This window comes from Rhopilema esculentum, chromosome 10, assembly GCF_057945365.1.
Source record: "Rhopilema esculentum isolate cy_ngs chromosome 10, ASM5794536v1, whole genome shotgun sequence".
NCBI lineage: Eukaryota > Metazoa > Cnidaria > Scyphozoa > Rhizostomeae > Rhizostomatidae > Rhopilema > Rhopilema esculentum.
In genome coordinates, this window is record NC_142824.1 from 7,710,588 (window position 1) to 7,730,381 (window position 19,794).

The 19,794-nt window shown below is 36.3% G+C and overlaps 3 protein-coding genes across 6 annotated transcripts in view; 2 read left to right on the forward strand and 1 right to left on the reverse strand.

Moving 5' to 3' along the window:
• LOC135684950 (BTB/POZ domain-containing protein KCTD3) overlaps window positions 1-6,713 on the forward strand; it is a 41,055-nt gene extending 34,342 nt beyond the window's left edge. For both annotated transcript variants that reach the window (XM_089110969.1, XM_089110970.1), the window contains 10 exons: window positions 14-64; window positions 479-594; window positions 1,169-1,256; window positions 1,726-1,842; window positions 2,083-2,253; window positions 2,625-2,777; window positions 3,126-3,222; window positions 3,581-3,713; window positions 4,592-4,637; window positions 5,103-6,713. In XM_089110969.1, coding sequence (XP_088967095.1) covers window positions 14-64; window positions 479-594; window positions 1,169-1,256; window positions 1,726-1,842; window positions 2,083-2,253; window positions 2,625-2,777; window positions 3,126-3,222; window positions 3,581-3,713; window positions 4,592-4,637; window positions 5,103-5,512 — 1,382 coding nt within the window. In that variant the 3' untranslated portion in view covers window positions 5,513-6,713. The remainder of the gene's footprint in view (window positions 1-13; window positions 65-478; window positions 595-1,168; window positions 1,257-1,725; window positions 1,843-2,082; window positions 2,254-2,624; window positions 2,778-3,125; window positions 3,223-3,580; window positions 3,714-4,591; window positions 4,638-5,102) is intronic.
• LOC135684986 (cyclic AMP-dependent transcription factor ATF-3) lies at window positions 8-13,797 on the reverse strand. Of its 3 annotated transcripts, none has more exons than XM_065200726.2 (4): window positions 12,471-13,797; window positions 10,400-10,561; window positions 9,921-10,028; window positions 8-9,008 (listed from the first exon to the last, which is right to left on the reverse strand). In XM_065200726.2, exons 1-4 carry the CDS (start codon window positions 12,513-12,515, stop codon window positions 8,877-8,879), a joined length of 447 nt encoding a protein of 148 aa, XP_065056798.1. In that variant the 5' UTR covers window positions 12,516-13,797; the 3' UTR covers window positions 8-8,876. The 3 variants fall into 3 exon arrangements, with proteins under 3 accessions (XP_065056798.1, XP_065056801.1, XP_065056799.1); XM_065200729.2 differs by having other exon boundaries at window positions 9,921-10,013; window positions 12,471-13,794; XM_065200727.2 differs by having other exon boundaries at window positions 9,921-10,016; window positions 12,471-12,974.
• A 2,766-nt stretch (window positions 13,798-16,563) lies between these two features.
• On the forward strand, window positions 16,564-19,304 carry LOC135692678 (matrix metalloproteinase-18). The gene is made up of 3 exons (XM_089110572.1): window positions 16,564-17,908; window positions 18,354-18,556; window positions 18,771-19,304. The coding sequence occupies exons 1-3, from the start codon at window positions 17,556-17,558 to the stop codon at window positions 18,797-18,799; spliced, it is 585 nt and encodes a 194-aa protein (XP_088966698.1). The 5' UTR covers window positions 16,564-17,555; the 3' UTR covers window positions 18,800-19,304.
• The last annotated feature ends 490 nt before the right edge of the window (window positions 19,305-19,794 follow it).

The following is a 19,794-nucleotide window of genomic DNA, read 5'->3' on the forward strand; positions in this document are numbered from 1 at the left end:
TTTGGGGACACAGGAAGCAAGATCTGGTTATGGAATTGTAGTCAAAGCAGTGGTGCAAAAATTGGTATGTGGAATTTGCTTTCGGTCTGAAACTTCATCTTACCGCTTTTGACAAAAATCTCGCTTTTGACAAGGTTCTCTCTTTATTCTTTTTATTATCTCTCCTTATGCAAGTTCTTTCACTCAAACAGTATGCATTTGTGTAACAAGCATACAGGTTTGGTAATTGTAACGCAGCCTGCTTTCTCATTGCTGTTTTTGATAATATCAACTCGATGATAAAGTATTAGTAGAGTATAGTTGTCTAGGATTCAGATAAAGATATATCATCTATGTATTGAAAATTTTAAGGCGATACAATTATTTTCATGCCTGCCAGATAAATAGCCAAAATGTGATAAAATCCTGTGCTGCATATTTCATATTCTTTCAAGTAACCCATCATTTGAAAAATACCTCATCACTATCTGTCTTTCAGGAGTTTTCGATTTGACTGTTTCGTTCGACCACCTCTTTTTCATTGGAAGTCAACTCGTTTCATTAAGCAGTTCTGGAAAGATCGGAGTCTGGCACTCTGTTACCCAAAACTGGCAGGTACGTACAGTGATCTTAATGCTGACTCGTTAATCTGTAGCTGATCCATTCCAGTTTGATTGTTTTAAAAAATAAATTTCTCCAGGTGCTTATCTATAGATCCGGAACAATTTATAGTCAATTGGTCACTTCTGGAAAGTAAAATAATGCCCCCCCCCCCCCTCATCAGAGTCCATCAGGCTGGAATGGCTAGTATCCTATAATTATCATACTTGTTTCTCGTACACATTTACTTTGTGGACGATCAACTTGCGACAGAGCGCGATTATTTAAGGCCATTTGGTGACGATTTTTTTAACTTTGCTATAAACATGTTAATACAAGCTTCGAATGCACCCTTTTTAAAAAGCTTGAATTCGTGCATTTATATAATTAGCTGAACATTAAGATAATCTGATTTGCCTGTTATTATTATCATCATCGTTGATTATATGCTAATTTCTGTCATGGAAAAAGTGTATACTTTAATATAAGTAATCATATTAAGCTCTATCTTTTCCGGTACACAGCAGTGAGGTATATTTTTCTTTACAATTGTATTTTATTCTGTTATCAATTCTGTTGTTGATTGTAGATCCAGGATGTAGTGGCCACATCCAGTTACGATGCTGCTGGATCATTTTTGTTACTCGGTGGCTCAAACGGGTCTATCTACTACGTTGGTACGTTTCGTTTTTTGAAACCGTTCGGCACATTCTCCTCAAATATTTCAGACAAAAAGATCATCTAGAATCAGATAGCAGTTGTTCAGCTTTGTTTATCTGTCACATCTCTTGGTATGGTAGTTTTACATTCACTGTAAACTGATCTTATCTATGAAACATGAAGTTTCTTGGTTAAAAAGAATGTGCATCACACACATTTCTCACTAAAAGTGTGTGTACAGTGCAATGTTTTAACAACCTTATCAACAGTGGGATTTGCTACTGCTTCTTATAGCTTTAACGCAGAAGTTTGTCCCGGCTTAGTTGTCATCCACGCATACATCTTATCAGTTTACTTTTAATTGACCATAATTCGTTTATTTTGCTACCGTTATTGACCGTAACCCTAATTTGAGAACAAGTTCTACAAATAGATTTTAATGTTATAGCGGTGGGTTAAAAATTGCATGAAATTTGATTTTTTCAGATATGGAGAAATTCCCGTTAAGAATGAAAGACAACGATCTTCTGGTAACAGAGCTGTTCCGTGACCCATGCGGCGACGCTATCACGGCGCTTTCTGTGTATCTAACACCAAGAACATGTACGTTTCATTGGGAACATTTTCGGTTTTCTATTGACAAAAAGCTACCAAGAAAGTGCTCGTTATCTTTTGACGATCTTTTCCAAAATTATTATCTTTGCACAAGTTATTATCAAATTTAAAAGGGTTAGCCAAATTTTATGTTTTCAAATAACTTTACGAGAATATTTGCGTAACGTTTCATACCTACAAATTACTCGTACAAATTAATTTGTAACAGCCTCTTTCACCTTCCACAAGGTCTCAGTAGAAACTGGATCGAGATTGCGTACGGGACAAGTGCAGGAACGGTGCGTGTTATTGTCCACCATCCCGAGACGGTCAGCAGTGGGCCTCAGTTGTTTCAAACATTCACTGTACACAGGAACAGTGTGAAGAAAGTGGCTCTCACAGAAAAGCACTTGGTTTCTGGTAAGAAAAATCCTCCTCAAACTTAAAGTTGATGTCTCAGTGTTCTTGCCCCATAGTAGTTTTCTCTGAATATATTTTCATAACGTTTTTAAGCATAATTTTGTAAGGCTGATAACGCACTAGAGTTTGCGACGGAAGAAGTTTTAGCCTCTACTAACCTCAGTTGAATAAAAGTGTTGTCCCTCTTGATTTTTTTTACTATTTTCATTTGTCCTGTGCTTCACATTGCTATCCTATTTGTATTTAATCCTTGTATCGTCTTTCTACTTTTCTTTTATTAATTTATTTTTCTATTTATTCAAAATGAAAGTCTCCTTTTTTTATGTTTACACTGAACAATACAACCAGTAACCAAATCAGCATCATTTTAGTTTGCTCAGAGTACAATCACGTACGGACATGGAGCGTCACAAGATTTAGGGGGATGATATCAACCCAGCCTGGTCCAACGCCTCTCAGCTCATTCAACGTGGTTTCGTTGGAACAAGGCACAAAAACATCACCATCAGTCAACAGCAGTATCGGTGAGATTGACTCTTGTGGAACAGCTTGCTTTGTGAAACTTGCCTTGATTAACTAGGAGTTGCTTTGTGAAAGGGTGCTCAAAGAACAGTGACTTAATTAGAAGTAAACCCGTTTACATTTCTTTTTAAATTACATAGCCCGTATAAACTAATATTTGATAAATAGCATGAACTTTGAGTAATGGTTTAATTTTTAATGAACGTAACTGGTATATCTGGTAACAGAAAAAATTCTTATCAAGGGTGGAAAAGTATGTTTGGTTCCGAAAACTCCAACATTTCACTGAAAGAGTCAAAAACTTATTGACTTATTTTGCTTTGTGAAGGCATCTTTCTTTTCATTTTAAGGACCGTATGGCGAGCGTGATGATCAACAGGTCTTTGTGCAAAAGGTTGTCCCTGAAACGGAGCAGGTCTTTGTGAGATTATCATCGAATGGGAAAAGGTACGGAATTAATTGCTCGGTTGTTCGTTCTTACGAGCCTGTGCAGAGCAAGTTTTGCAGATTTGACTGCATCTATAGCTACCAAGTTTGCGTGCCAATATAATATATGCAATATGTACAAAGCATGAATATTTCCGTGATGATTGCAAAATTGCGATCTTGAAATCTGCCGTTTTCACAAAATCTATCTACCAATCTACATGCCCTGGATCCTTATAGAATTGGCCGTACGAAAAGATGATTAACAATTTGAAGATTAATTTTGTTGAAAATACTTTTGTGTTTTTATAAATAATTTGTAATATAATCAAAAACCTCTTGCTATGCAGAATTTTATGTCTAATTACTAATTTCCTAGGCTTTGCACCATTGAAAGTGTTGATGGTAGCTGTGTGACGTCATTTTTTGTCCACGAGTGTGACAGCTCAACAAGAATGGGCTCAAGACCTCGCCGGTTTCTTTTCACGGGTCATCAAAACGGATCTGTCCAGGTACAGCATAATCAGACGCAGACATTTGATCATATTAGGGTTAGGGTGAGGGTTAGGGAGAGGGTGAGGGAAAGGGTGAGGGAGAGGGTTAGGGAGAGGGTTAGGGAGAGGGTTAGGGTTAGGGTTAGGGTTAGGGTCAGGGTTAGGGTTAGGGGATTGTCATGATGACGGCTTATCCTTTGAAAAGGTTTATGAATCATTATATTGAAAACGTCAAAGGTGTTTTAAGTTCAACATTATTATTTTAAGCCTGTTTAAATTGTCTTTTGTAATCTTAACTTGGCATAACCATCCTCTTAATAATGTTAATGATAAGGCCATATTTATACAGGTGAACTTGTTCTGCTATCAACCAAGGACCTGTAAACCAAGTATTCCTAAAATCTTATTAACCAACTCCTAAAATGTTTTACAATAGATATAGTTCAACAGCTATTTACAATAATAAGGTTTAAAGATTAATGTTATAAGTTGAAATTGGCTTCATTGGCAATCGATTGAATAGGCTTCTTGGCATATATCTGTCTTCCATAAATCGTATTTCGCAACTGTCAAAGCAGCTACGTGAATCGCTGTAATTCGAATGCATGTTCTTTATTTGAACAAACGTTGCCAAATATAAGTTAGATCGCTGCTGTATTCTGTTGGAACAAATCTTGATATGATCTTATACCGTCATATATACAGTCAAGGAACTCTGATGTACCACTCTTCTCGAACAGATAGATCGATTCCCTTGAATCTAATAATTCGAATGATATTCTGTTTTGGAAATCTTACAAAAGACAACATTGTCATCAGCAGCAGCAAAACGTTATGATCGACCAAGGTAGCCGGAAAGACAGTTTGGCTGTAATTTGCTTTTCATTTCCTTGCAGATATTTGACTTGACAACAGCAATGGAAGGCATCACCCAACACCCGGGTAAGCTAGTATAGCAAAACATCCTTCTCCAAAATTAATTCTTAGCCTCTTTCCAATGCATACGCCACGCTCGCACAGTTCGCTTCCTAACACCACTTGAAATTCCTTTGAAAGCGTATTGTTATTGTTGTATTGTGTTTACTTTGTATTATTGTATGCCCTACTCATATCCTATTATGGGGTAATTTACACTTGAAGCACTCTTCCTTAAGCCACTGTCGTCTCCCAAAGTGATCACCTAAACGCACAATAGCGCCTCCTAATTTTACTATTTCCTATGATTTGCGTCGATGGTTATTTCGATTTTTTACGTTTGAAATGTTCAAAGGTCCAACTCTATTTTTCCCATAATAAAAGGGTAAACGAATGCTTGTGCTGTGTTGTATATTTTTGTCATCTGTTACATCTTTTAGTAAACTTTATGTTGCCTTTTTGTTGTTTGCTATCTATGATATTTTCTTCCAGATCGCTTCACAAAAAGTGGACCGAATGAACATGAAATGCTGAAGCTATTAGAGCAATGTGATCTTCGCGCCTCGAGATCAGCAACGCCATCAGCTGCCTCGCTATCACCAGGCTCTTCTATGATGTCAACTATTTGCCACTTACCGCGATATGGATTCAGTGACTTTTCTTTGACTACATCGAATGGAGGCCAATCTTTTGAGAATATGCTCGATTCTGATCACCATGGCTATCATTATCGTGGACAACTGCGAAGCAGCTCTGGTAGACGGACTGGCTCGCAGGGGAATCGCCACAGTGTAGCCTCCGAACGAGGATTCACCTCTTCAGGAGGACATGAGCATGCACGGGAACAGTTACTGTCTCCTGCCCTGGAAGAAAAGGGGCAATTGGCATCGTCGCCAAAATAAGCGTGGATCTGGTGGTTGGAAGCAAATAATTGAGAAATGCCGTGAGCCAGTACTCGCGATAAGACCGAGTATCGTCTCGAGTTGGAATACCCAGAGATGCGTCTCGAGGTAGAATACAGCGTCTTTAAGATTTGTTGCGTTATCATTAATTTTCAAATAATAGTAGCCTTTTTTCAATCAAAACAATTTTTTTCTGGTAATATCAGCTCCTTCAGCAAGTTTACGAAGAAGCTCAATCTCTGTAAAGCTCGATCTGTGGATTTGAAGTCTGGTCGTCCTTTCTAAATTTGTCGTTGTTATGGTTTTGTTTCTGGCACTGCTGTTGTTGTTGTTGTTGTTGTTGTTGTTGTTGTTGGGACTTACGTTTTTGGTTATTTTCATAGCTCATTTCAGTTTTAGCTTGCCCTATTCGAGTAGGGTAAAGCATTGACTGGTAGATTTTTTCACGGCTATGAGTTTTTTTACAGATAATTATTTAAGAGTCTCTTTTTGTCGATTTCCCAACTGGGATACTTTCGAGTACGACCATTTTCATAATTTGACGGAAAGCGCCTCCAATTTTTGTCTTTTAATGTGCCGTCATCTTGCCGCAAAATGCTCTATTATAGATATACACAAACAAAGCAGTTGCCTACACATATTCACGAAGCCATGATTGCTTTACCCCACAGTAAGCTGTCCCTACTTAACTTTCTTCTCAAAAGGTAACTGCATGTTTTCTATATGGCAAGCAAATGCAATAGTTGAAGTTGTAACAGAGCACGTGAAAGATGACTTTCATTTTGGGTGTTGTTTATGCAAGGGTGTCTCAGTTTATTTCGTCGTCCATTTCCGCACACGCTGCCTTAGAATGACCCAATCTTTATTGATTGTAGGAGGAATTTTTCTACAGCTCTTGAACTAGCGTTATTGGTAAACCCTTAGCTATGTAGAAATATATTTTCCCGAATTCTTTTATTTTGTGGTGTGAAGCTACCGCTGTTGTGTTAGTAATTTATTCTATGCAAGATAGCGAATGCTAGTTATAAACATAGATAATATATAATTGCTGTTTGTACGGAATTTCATAAGAATGTATTGTGTCGAATTATATTTATGCTAATCAATTATAATGAAGTGTAGAGACAATGTACCTATTTAATAACGCAGCTATTTATCACTGTAGATTTTCTAACATTACTTATGATACATAATGGGGATTCGTATTTGTTTATTTAATTCTTACTTTTTACAACATTGGCCAGAAGAGAGGAACAAAAAACCTTTTTGTGAGTGTACCTACTTGGGTAGTTAGAGATATAATTTAAAAACAGAAGGCAAAGACTTCCGAACTCTAGACCACCAACTTCGTTCAGCGCATACGGCGAACCCATTTACCTCATGTTGCACCATTTACCTCATGTTCATCCTCCAGAAAATGGAAGAACATGTTATTACTAAAATCATCTGTGGGGAATTGATCGCTTTAAAAGTTATCAAATTACCTGTTTGTATATCAAACTGGAAGTATTTTTTTGTGAGAGTCGCAGGCAAGAGTTTAAAGAAGAAGTAGAAGAGGAGTTTTCAAGCTTAAGTTACTTTCCTGTGAAGGACATTCTGAAGTGGAGTTACATCCTTGTCCTTCTAGGCTCTGCTTGGTCGAACACAAAAAGCTCTCAAAAATGATTGATCAGTTTATAATGGGGTTATAAAATAGAAAGAAAGCTCCCTTGTTCAAATCAAGGACCGAGATACCGGGGGGCGGGGAGGTCGAGATACCAAGAAACCTAACTGGTATAAGTAAAATACTTTTGTTTTGCAAAATATGGCTGTTTTTACACCTATTTATCAGGGCTGTCCTCCCCCCTCCCAAGCAAAAAGTTGTATCTCGGTCTTTGGTTCGAAGCAAACAATATATCGATCTAGCTTTCCGATGATATAAGCAAACTTAAGCACGAATGGTGAACAGCATATCTGTACTGAAATATAGATGTGGAATTGATACTATTATTATTGTTACTGTCTACTTACGGTTCAATCTAGAAATTTTTCACTTATTTCCCTTAGCATCAGAAATGTTTTCTTGTGTTACGTTATATAATATGCTGCATCATGCAGTTTAATGTTATATAATGTTAAGTGGTGTAACTTTGTATTATGTTTGCTTTACGTTATGTTCTTGAGTTGTACTTTGTTGTGTTAGAGATGTGGTTTCTTCTGTCTAATGGCATAATCTGTTAGTAGCAGTAGGAGAAGGTTGGTAGTAAAACAAGACAGTCGAGCCACTAGCAAATGGGGGATATTTGGCTTTGCAATAATTCAAACGTAACTGAGGATATATTGCTTATGTTGTGATGAAAAAAACTTGCAAGTATGTATTAACGACAGATATAGCGTGGTGACCACATTTTTTAAATTATATTAAGGCAACCTGGTACCTTTATTGCGTTTAGAAATCATAATAAAAAACATAAGACTTGATAATTCTTACTGAGGAGGCGAAAATTCTAAGAAAAAATTATGATCTTGTATGTGTGTTTTTAATTATGGTTTCTAAACACAATAAAGGTACCAAGTTACCTAAATGTAATTTTTCATATAACACACGGGATCTCGTAAAATCCTTGGCCCAAAATACCGGTGACCAAAAATGTAGCTTTTTAACATAATAATTTCGGTAGTGGAATTGGCAAACTTAGGCCGACAAAAATCGCTTTTGAATGGGGGGAGAGGGAGATGAACGAATATAAAGAAGTAAAAGGTAGCTAACACTGACTGAATGAAAAGAAACCAAATAGCCAAAGTAAGCTAGTAAGGACCAAGGTCCGCTGGCCTCCTTAGCTGTCGACGAAAACAATTTTAATCCATTCCTTTTCAAATATAAAAACCTGGTGTACTTATTGTTTAAATTTTAATGGAGACTTTGAAATAATTCATGCAACCGGATCAAATAAGGAGCAAGTCAGTTATTAATAAACAGTTTTATTTTTATTTTTATCTTGAAGTCTAAAAAAGTAAGACGTTAGCCGTACAAAGTTTTGCCAGGAACTAAAATTGGCGTTATTTTTTACGATTGTCCATTACTGTTGGGTTGTGTCGCTTTGTATGTAGTCCCTAAAGTGCGTAGGATAATTTTCTTGCAATATGTCAAGATTCCAAACAAGGCGCTAGGGTCTGAAGACTATGTCTTTTCCGGTGGGTTGGAATTGTCATTTGGCTGTCTTAAACGTGGGTAGGCAAAATCGCACACATTTCTTGACGCCCTTATAACCTGTTTTATAAGGTTTTAATCGCAACTGCTTTAAACATTCTGCAGTCACCCAACTGTATTATGGGCATCTCTACGTCATAGTGTTGTGAAGTTAGTCTGGTCAGGTCCTTTAAGTCAGTTTGAAACTTTGCATGACATGCTGCATCGATGCGAGTCCAGCATGCTCTCGAGCTGTTTAATTTCAGACTGTAGTGTGTTTATTTCGTTCTGTAAACTACTGTTTCTGTTTTCAAGTTCCTCTGATTCCTGGTAAAGTGAATGAGATATTTTCAAGGCATTTAAGAATGCTTAAAGACACCATGATAAACTGAGAAGAATGGTTGCATCGTATAGCTAAAACTCTACATTAAAAACATTGCGAACGAATTGGCAATTATGAGAACTGCAAACCTGATTCTATACCCTCAAAAAACCAGAGAATCATAAGATTGCGATCGTTTCTTTATAATCATATAATTACTGAAATATCACGTGAATAAAACTAACGCTGAGAGAAGTTGAATCAGCATGGATCTTCACAGAGAACAATTCCAATCTTTGAATGGCTAATTCGACAGAAACATCAAACATTTTTGACCCATCAGATAACAAAAAGTTCGTAAAAGTATGTTTTTTTTAATTTAGCAAACGGTCAACTATATTTAGCAAAGTTGTTGGTTGTGCTAATGTAATACTGGTTCTGCAGTAGCCTGTAATGGAGACCACATCAAAAATTTGTTAAGCAACACGAGATTTTAGGTACATAATGAAAATAAATTCCGTTTACGAAGGCAACTAAAAAATTCAAACTCGATTCAATCTACCAGTCACGGTTTACAGGTAAATCAATTTTTCGTGCCTCCTCTCGTCTCTTCACGCCTCTTCTCGTTTTTTCTCGCCTTTTTCTCGCTTTTTCTCGCTTTTTCTCGCTTTTTCTCGCTTTTTCTCAATTTCTCGCCTTTCTCGCCTCTTCAACTTTGAACGATTTTGGACGTCGAATTTGTATGTGGCAGACAGCAAAAGTTATCCTTGAACGCGAGGTTAAAAGTGGCCTAAATTGTGTCCACTTTCAATGTGTTCACAAAGTGGCCTACGGATGAAATCGGAATGCTTTAGTGCGTACTGTCCTAAAGATATTATCTTCACAAGGCCAAGAGACTGTAAAAATCTGATCCTTACCTTCATCAAATGTTTTATGTGTTCCTTTCTCTTGTTCCTGCATTTTGATGCCGCAACTTTGTTTCTTTCTCTTCTCACTCGCCTTCTTTCCTCCTCCTCGGGAGAAAGCTGGAATAGTTACATTTTGGCAAAGTTAGGTGTGCCATTATCAAAAATACTCAACTATCACCGTTGCCAAATTTTCGAGCCTTTTTTCTCTTTGAAGCCATTCAATAGCAAGCGATCCAGCTTGGCTCCTACCATATTATCACACGAGAACAGCAACAAGACGTAATATCAGGACCAAAATAGAACGGTCTGAGCAAACAGTAAATCTTGAGTCATTCGAATATAAATCCTATGAGCAGTGCACTGTCATTAACTTACTAAAGTTGGTTACTAAAGTAACTTATAAATAGCAAGGGACTCGAGAAAGCTCCTTTCTCTTGTGCGGCAAAAAACACTGCTGCAAAATTGGAAGAATGCAAAACACTTATTACCTTGTTCATCATAAAACTGACCGGGCTGTCGTCCAATTTGAAATGTTCATGCTTCATTGGATGTAAAGGCATTCCTCCAAGCTCGTATCCCTGGGGAGCTGTATCACCGTACCCATAATCCACCATAGTCATTCCACGTGCATCATGTCCCATGCGACATTCCTAAGAATAAAAAATTATTATGCATCCAATATTAGGTCATGCCGTTAGGAAAGAACTCCACTTTGAACGTTATTCTAATTCATTATAGTTATAAGAAATTGTATAATGAACGAATTCCTAAATGGTAATTAGAAATGTAGAAACAAATTGTTAGTGGACGGATATCAAGGGAATGCGAAGGGCTGTTAAAATATTACTTTTCCTAATTTCTATTTAAGTATAGATTCAGTCTCAAAGGCCAGTTCTGTCATTCTAACTTCATACAAGACCCTTATTGATAGCAGTACTTCATTGTACTGAAAAGGCCTATCTTGTTTAAATAAATATTATGATTATTATTATTATGTCATTAAAATTTGTTTTACCTGCTAAAGGCATCGAGCGTAAACTATAAGTAACAGTTCTACACACAAAGGCATCAATTCTGTCTATACGGCAACGACCGTCTACATAAAACCGGTTACCAGTAATCTACAATTTATCAGACAATTTCATAGCCTATGGCTTTTAAATAGATTTAGACAACAAAATGCTATCAACTATGGTATTGACTCAAAGTCACCTCAGATATAAAAAACGAGTTTATACCGAATGCAAGAATACCTGTGCATACATTTTTTATCGGTATTTGTAAAATGTCTGACAAAATACAAACTGTTTAGAGATAGTTTGTTACCATAACCTGCAGTTGCCTTTCGAGCAAAAAGGATTCGACTTTGAAGGTTTTTTGCAATTAACATTTCATATACTGTTACTGTACTATAAGTACTATAGTAGAGCAATTATAGCCAGAAAAATACAGGGAAACAAAGGAATCATAAGCATCAAAGAAATTTTTACGTAATCTTTAGATATATCAGTCTTTTTGAGAATTTGAAATTCAATTTTGTAGAGAATAACCCCCACTAGAACGGCAGCTCTTACACACCTAGGTGAAATTTACTTATTCTAATTTGAAATTGAGATTTATGATCCTAGTTTCTTGATACACGCGCTCCTCCGTATAATCTGAAACAGTGGCGGAAATTATGGGGGTTTGGGGGGGCTCGGGCCCCCCCAATCAGCGATGTCGTCGGAAAATTCGGACTTTTGTCGGATAATTGACAATCTTTTAACGGGTCGAAATTACTCCAAGAAATTGTTCTGAAAAGGAATTTTAAGCTAATCTTAGAGGTGTAATTGCCAAATTTTCTGCTCGCTTCGCTCGAAGCTGATCTACATTTTCCCTTTTTACCCCAGGAGCCTCTATAACCTCTCTGTGCCCTTTTTGCAAAATTTGAACAAAGCATAGCTGATAAAATATTAGCCAGTACTAAATAATCAATCAAATAATATATGAACAAAATAAAAAAAACTGCTTGTGAATTGTATATTTGATTCAATTCCGTAAAGATTAGCCGAAATTTCCGTCGGATTCTTTCGAATAAAAGTTATTTTCAAACGTATTTCCCACTGACGATAACAAGATAAAATGCATGAAATGAACGTACAACTCATCAAAAGTGTAATCGGTCGACCTCTTGTATCATCAATTGTCTTAGATGAGATATCGATCTTGATATCAAAAATAATTAATGGATTGTTCTTTTTGCTACTTAATTATGGAGTTGTCAGGAAAAATTTCCCGTCAAATCACCTATTTTTATCAAATGTGCAGTTTCTTTAAAATGAGACATGATCCAAGATGTTCTGGCCTGGATCCAAGGCCTGGACCCCTACAAATGAAAGCCTGAATTTCCGCCACTGATCTAAAACCCTTGCTAAGGCTGCAGTTGCGACTTAGGCAATGATCGATTTTGCATTCATGGGTCCGTTTATTGACTGGCTTGTGTTCCAAAGCACACAAACAGCCCGGCTCACAAACAAACCTGGCATAATACGTTCTACCCTTGAAATCGAAGAAAATTACCTCTGGATAATCTGGAAGCATTTGGTCCATCATTATGTGCAACATACAGCTCTAAAGAAAGTATTTTTCAGTTAATGCGAAACTTGAAGACGGAGTAAATGGTGATTTTCTTAGGCTGCCGGCCAATCTGCTTGCCAAGTCTCCGAGCAGTTGTGCAAAGGCCGTGATACCCTGCTTGTAAATATGGTGGCAAAGTGCTATCTCTCTAGCTAACCCAGATCAGATGCAAGACTTCTTAATGAGAGTGTACGTACTTTTTTATTGTTAAACCAGACGTTGTGTTCACCTTTGCATGTGGTTTTATATAAACGTGCTCATAGCTGGTCCTACTTGCCGACATTACAGCTCCGTTTTAGTACTCGGCTGTGCACGATGCGTAACCGAACCACCAAGCAGAGCGTAAACACGAATTTCTGTCACACGCGTCGGTTCACACCGCATATTTGCATCCTGGATAGTAAAAAAGCTTCATTGCAGAAAAGTGCAAAATAGTTCTCACGCTGAAAGGAAGCGAATTGTCCAAAATTGTGTAATTTGCCATATCAGTTGCTGAACCTTATCTTATAGAATCTTCGATATACAAAGCATTTTTTCTGGAAGGCTGGAGACAATTTAACCAAATATCTTTCGATTTTGCAATTTTACCCGTCATCTGAGGGCTGTTGCTCCTTAATCCCCGCCATATACACCAATTTTATCTATTCCTCTGGCTTAGCTATACATCTATGCATACTTGTGTGTTACTTTTCATACAACCTGTAAACCGTGTTTGGTGGGATAACCTAAACAGATAAACCTTTGGCATTCGGGTATTTTTCTTCATTAGTACGTGTCCAGAATGCCGTAGTAGTGCACAAATTTAATCTCACCCAACATAAAATGCTGATGTATTTGCAGCTAAATATTTTATATCATTCTTATCATTATTACTGTTATTTACAGCTTTATTTTCATGTTGACTAAAATATTCAAACATAATGAAAAATTCGCAGTAAGCAAAAAAAATTCAACTAGCAGTGGTGAATATAATTAATTTTCTTCTTATTGGCTTCTACTGTCCTTTTCAAGACATTAGCCTTACCACTCTTTTTTCCGCTTGTTTCACTCGTAGTCGTTCTCATTCAGTTCGTCCACTGTCCTGCCTATTGGCTGCAAACCGTTAATCATTTGCTTAATTTATGTGTGTTTTGGTCTTCCTCTGTTACCTTTCGCTTTTTTCAGATGTTCTTTGAAGGCTAATTTTGCTGGTGTTATGTCTGGCAACCTTAACATGTTTCCAAACCATTTTAAACGTCGCCTCTTTATTGTGGTTGTCATGGGTTTTTGATGCGATCTTTTGTATATTTCTTCATTCTTTGATTTCTCCATTAATTCGATGTTTAACATTCTGCGTAGCAGTTTTCCTTGAAAGCTCTCTTGTAACTTCTTTGTTAGGGTCCAGATCTTACATTTAATATATGATACAGCACATTTGATATTTGATATTTGTACAGCAACATTTGATATATAAATATGTTATGTATTCTTATTTTTAGCCTTAAAGAAAGTTGTTTGTTTCTAAGAATTCCTTCATATTTTTTAAAGGCATCAATTGCTAGCCCCTTTCTTCTTTTTATGTCCTTTTCTATGTCATTGTACATTCTAGATATTTTATGGTTTTCCACTCATCGTTACCAGCTGCACCCACACAAAATTCTTCTGTATTTTCAGTATTGATGTTAAAGTTTCCTTACTTGTCCTTCAATATAAATAATTATAAGAATAATAAATATTTGTTTAAAGTTGGCGTACAAGATCAAAGTCTAATAGCTATAAAGAAGCTAATTAAGGCCAACTATCTATGAACAATTAGTATAAAATGAATATATGGCACAATGTTAAATTATCTTTAGGGTATAATATTCTAAATAAAACCAAACCCAGCAATAAATAATCTGCATGTTCTACAATAAAATTCTACAGGATATGCTCTTAATTCGTTTGAAATATTGCTAATGATTGTGACTCTCTTATACTGTGAGGTAGTGTTGGCCACAGTTTTTCACCTAAATATCTCACAGTTTCTATACCATAAAAAGTTGCCCTGGCTTTTGGAATGCCAAGATTATTTTTATTTCGCAAATCATAATGCATATTTCTTGCTTCAAAAATCTCACTTATCAAACTAGGGTTCAGGTTATGTTTGGTTTTGTATATTTCTATCATCAAGTACTGTAGATTGCGTTGGTGAATGGATACTGCATTGTCCAATGTCAGCAATGTATCTTAGTCGGCATGACTGTCTTTATAAACAATTCTGAGTGGTCTTTCTTGGCACTTTAGCACTCAGACATCCAAATAAGAGCAACATTAAGAATCATTGCATGATAAAAATAAAAATATGAACTAGAAAACTTTGAAAATCACACTAAAGAAAAGTGTAATTGGCACAAACGGCAGTGGTATTTAAGTAGATTCAAATTTCTGATTTTCAATTCGAAGCCACTCAGGAAAGTAGAAACTTTTGCACTTGCAGGAAATCTTTCTACTTTAGGGAGTAGTAAGACTTCATTTCATTTCTAAGACAAAAGTGCCATACCAGATCTAAAGAGGCAACGGCCCAATTTCAAGAGAGAACAAAGAAATGGCATTACGTCATGTGAAATAGACTCAATGAGTAGTTTCAGATTATTCCAATTCACATTGGATTTTGTTTTGTTAATGGTGTTTTTTTGACAATTGGTCCAACAATTTTATCTTGACACAATATCATCTAGTTTTGATACAAAATGGTGGATCCGAGATGAAATTGTTTTAACTTTTTATTCTATGCCAATTTTTTCATATTTCGAGACAATTGCTTGTTATCAACCAGTGTTACTGGAGTTGCATCACAATGAAATATGATGTAAATTTGTGAAACAGCACTTTTCTAAACATAAGCGGGAAACTGCATGAAATAGAACACAACCACATTCATTAGATGTCACAACAAATGCCCACATCGTCCCAACAAAAAAGTATTCCCGGGCTATATAACCTTGAGAACTTTTTTAATCACTATAACAGGGAGAATCGTCTTTGCGTTTCATATCATACTGTAAATGGTATATGCCATGGCTGTGGTAAAGCTTTTAAGCTGGATATGCGTTGTGATCACATGGAAAAGCGGAGGTGTCATGGCGTCTAAGTCATTTTTCTCGGGTAGGTTAATAAAGAATAATGTTTCGTATAAGGTTAAGCCTATTTCTAAGAAATATTGATATATTCTAATGACTTTTCTTAACAAATCGTAAGATTTTAGGCCCTAAGAAGATTTTCAGACTTATGTAAAATTATGACATTTTGAGAATTACGAAATTTGATTATAACTGGTTTGATAACTATTGTAACTTGAAACTTTTGCCATCTTTCACTGCCATCATCTTTTCTTCTATTCAAAGGAAAAGTAAACCTGTGAAGAGACAATTAATTTGTGAGTTTAAGTTCATTTACTTAAGAATTTTTTAAGAAAACTAGCAATTTCTGAAGAGTGATTCACGTCTGCAAAGCTCTATGCCATAATTCGAACGCATTTGGAACAGGAGGCCTTTGCGGAAAATACATAAGTTGTTTATATGCAAATTCTATTACTGGTCTGTCATAAAGTACTCGGTGCTTTATAGCAAGAGCTGTACAAGCTTCTCGTGTATAGAACGTTTCTAAACTGCTTCAGTAAACAGTTAATCTTTATTTTTGATACACAGGAGAGCTCTTAAACGGAGAGGCAGCAATTCTTCTTCCTTGTGCTAACAGACCAGACGGAAGGTATGCGACGGCTAATGCGTTTAGATATTTAGAATGCAAGAATGGTATCTCGAAATTCCATGACTGCGGGAAAGGAGAGATTTTTGTTCCTACTTGCAGGAAATGTCTTGTTCAAATAGAAAGCCAACAAAGTAAGTGCATATTAGGCATTCAGTTGTGAAACGTTTTCTCAATTTCTTGGCTACGTACCTTAGCTAGTTCAACTACACTTTAAGTGCCATAGAATCAATAAATTTCCTAAAAATGATATTTCATTTTGGTGTTGAGTACTCTACCCTTATCCATACTGTCAAATCCCCATGACATAGTGGAAGCTGCTTCCGCACCCCTTACATTCAGTTGGATTTGTCACAACTGCCTGCTCTGTTCAGTTTTATATATTCCTTATCACTTTTTGAGTGATTGTTATAGGGGCAGATCAAAATCTCTAATTCATTTTTCAGTCACTGATAAAACTCTGATCAAAGGTTATACTTTTCGGAACAAGAAAGGACTTTGTGATGGAGAGAAAATATATGAACGAAAGAAAAAGAAAGGAAAAACATGACTAATTTATTGGCAATATAAGCTTTACATTTTTAATGCTACAAGATAAATGAGCTGCAATATTCAAAATTGCAGCTATTTCATATCCCCATCAAATCTTTTCTGGAATTTTTTTTCCTTTCCTACCTAAGCTGTTCTGCAACCCTCTCCCCTATATACATATCCATAACGTATCAATTTATTTGAATAGTTGGTAAAAATATTCTGCTTCACGTTGGTGAAAATACCAATATCATCATACTCCCATTTGTTACCTAACAGGCTCATTTTGTCAAGGAAGAGTGGCGACATCACCCGTTGGTAGACTCATAAGGTACCAAAATCCATGGAACTGCAACACGTGGTATGAGTGCCTTTATGGCATTCCAAACGAATACCGTTGCCGAAGAGGTTTGAGTTTTAGCCCAAAACAGCAATACTGCGTCATGAGCGCTAAAGAATGCAGACTGGCATACAAAACAGGTATAAAATAAAAGTTTGCAAACATTCTTCATCCGCCCACTGCTTTACGCTATCATTGCTATCATCGCACTGCAAAAATCAATCCAAGGCCAAAAACCCTCGTAAATTCAACTAAGTATAGCCAGCGGAGAGAAAAGCTAGGTACAATTGAGAAAACATAATTTTCTGGATAACACGCTGCATTCCTCATGGACGTGCTGGTTTCTAGAAAAATGCTATTGCTCTCTCACCTTTTCTTGAATCACAGTATTCTTCGTTTCAGCCCCACATTCGCTTTATCTATTCCCCGGAATGCCGTCAAAGGTCGATGCTTCCTTCTTATGGGCAGATGGCAACATTATGCTTATCGATGGTTCAACCTATTTCAAATTCGACAAGCACAGTGGCTCTCTGTTACGTGGCTTTCCTTTAACAATGATGGACACAGATTTGAGTGGAATACCTCCCAACATCGATGCTGCTTTGAGTCTACCGGAACAAAAAACGTACTTTTTCAAACAGGGAAAGGTTTGGCAGTGGGAGTCAAACGGAATGCCAAAGCGAATTTCTGACGATTGGAGTGGCATACCTGATGACCTTGACAGTGCTTTTTATTGGCCGTACAACCACAAAGCCTACTTCTTCAGGGGTGAATACTTCTACAGGTACGAAAGATAATATGTGTTAATGTACCTTCTTCTATTCTTTAAAACTCCTAAGGCTCTGCTCATAAAAGGAATACCTATGGTTTAAATGAACATCAGGATAAGATACAAAAGTTTTTTTACACATTGTATTCAGGTAAAGCAAATTTCAAAAACGCTTTCTTTGTTTGAAGCAATAGTCAATCTAAACCAATGAACGTCGCAAGAAAATTGTCTGATCTAGACAACGATAAACGTTGATGCATTAAACTTGGAAGTTACTGCATAAGCAGTATCTAGTGTATATCTAGCAACCTTTTTAAATTTTGTGCCCCTACACTTACTGTCCGTTTTTTACTGAGTCAATTTTACTTTTTGTAGTAGATTTAGCTTTATTCTATTGAAAGTCTTTCTTAACATTTAAATAAACCTGTTCTGAAAGGGTTCTTCTATCAATTGAATTTAGATATGACATTGGCGAGAAAAAAGTTGACTATGGGTACCCAAAACTCATTGCGTCTGGTTGGCCGGGTGCATCACCAACAATAGATGCTGCGACGAGCTTGAAAAATGGGACAGTGTTTTTGATCAAGAAAAATAAAGTATTTACCTTCCACCCACCTGTTTGTAAAGAAGAAACAACATTTATCGATGGTCTCAAGAAAGATTGTAAGTCATCTTTTCTTTGTTTCAAAAAGTACTTCCTTGGAAAAATTCATAATTTTGGCTGCTAAAATGCCACTTATTTTAATTGCATTGGGTTCTCATATATTGTAAACAATATCGGTAGAGAAATTGTTAAATTATGATTGCAGCCATTTTTCCTTTTTATAGCAATCTTTACCAAAACCTTTAAATAATTTTTTCGAATTCTCTTTTTCAGTATTTCTGTCTTGGTGGCATCATGAATAAAGGTCTTGGAAACAAGGATAGGGACAATTTCACAATTTGGTACAATAGTTTTTTGCTTGGACGTTTATTGAAGCTCTTTACCATCATCAAGGTATGCTGCTTCATAAATCTTTGATGCAAAATTGCAGCTGCAAGAGCCTTACGTTAAATTGACTGTTATCAATAAATCATAATTGCTAATGTTATTATAAATGTTGTCAATGAACCTTACAGTTATTATTGTATATAAAGGAAAAGGACTCACTTGAATCATAGATGCTTGTAATATAATTCTGGTAAATTGAGATGTGCTTATTTCATTCAATACTGTGAAACGTACTTACATGGTTTTGATGTAAAATTTTGCTTTAAAGGATAAAATTTTTTATTTTTTAAGTTATTTATATTAATAATGCTAATATTATGGAAAAATTTAGATATGCACCCAAATTACCCATCCCAAACAATTATTTTTTCTGATCGCCAAAACTCTCGTGGCATGTGGTTTGAGACAGTCAATTGTAAATTTTTCTTTAATTAATGGCCCCAGGGTAGTCACGGCCTTTTGCTTGCCAGGGCATGGTTCTCTGTATTGTTTTATAGTAGTTTTTGTTAGTCTTGTAGTCTATAATATATATTATAATATTTGAGTAGAATGTATAATATAAATTAAGATATTTATTGAGAAAGTACGCTGTTATACCTTTGTTTGTAACATATAGAATAGAAACTTTTACCCCTATCTTTTTGGAGATGAACCAAACGGGCTCAAATGTATTGTGATTTCAGATCAAAGACTACGCGCAAGCACTTTTACAGAAATTGTTGTTGCAGTATCAGATCTGAGAGCAAAATGCACAGCATTTCTTCTAGCTTTTCAAACTGTGCCGTCGTAATTTTTTTGGTGTTCCTTTTGTACTCCTTTATGGGGTGATTGCCACGTGGGCGACAAGCACTCTTATCCGCCAATCAGAATCCAATCAATAAATTTCAGGCCACAGTTGAGAAGAGTGCCC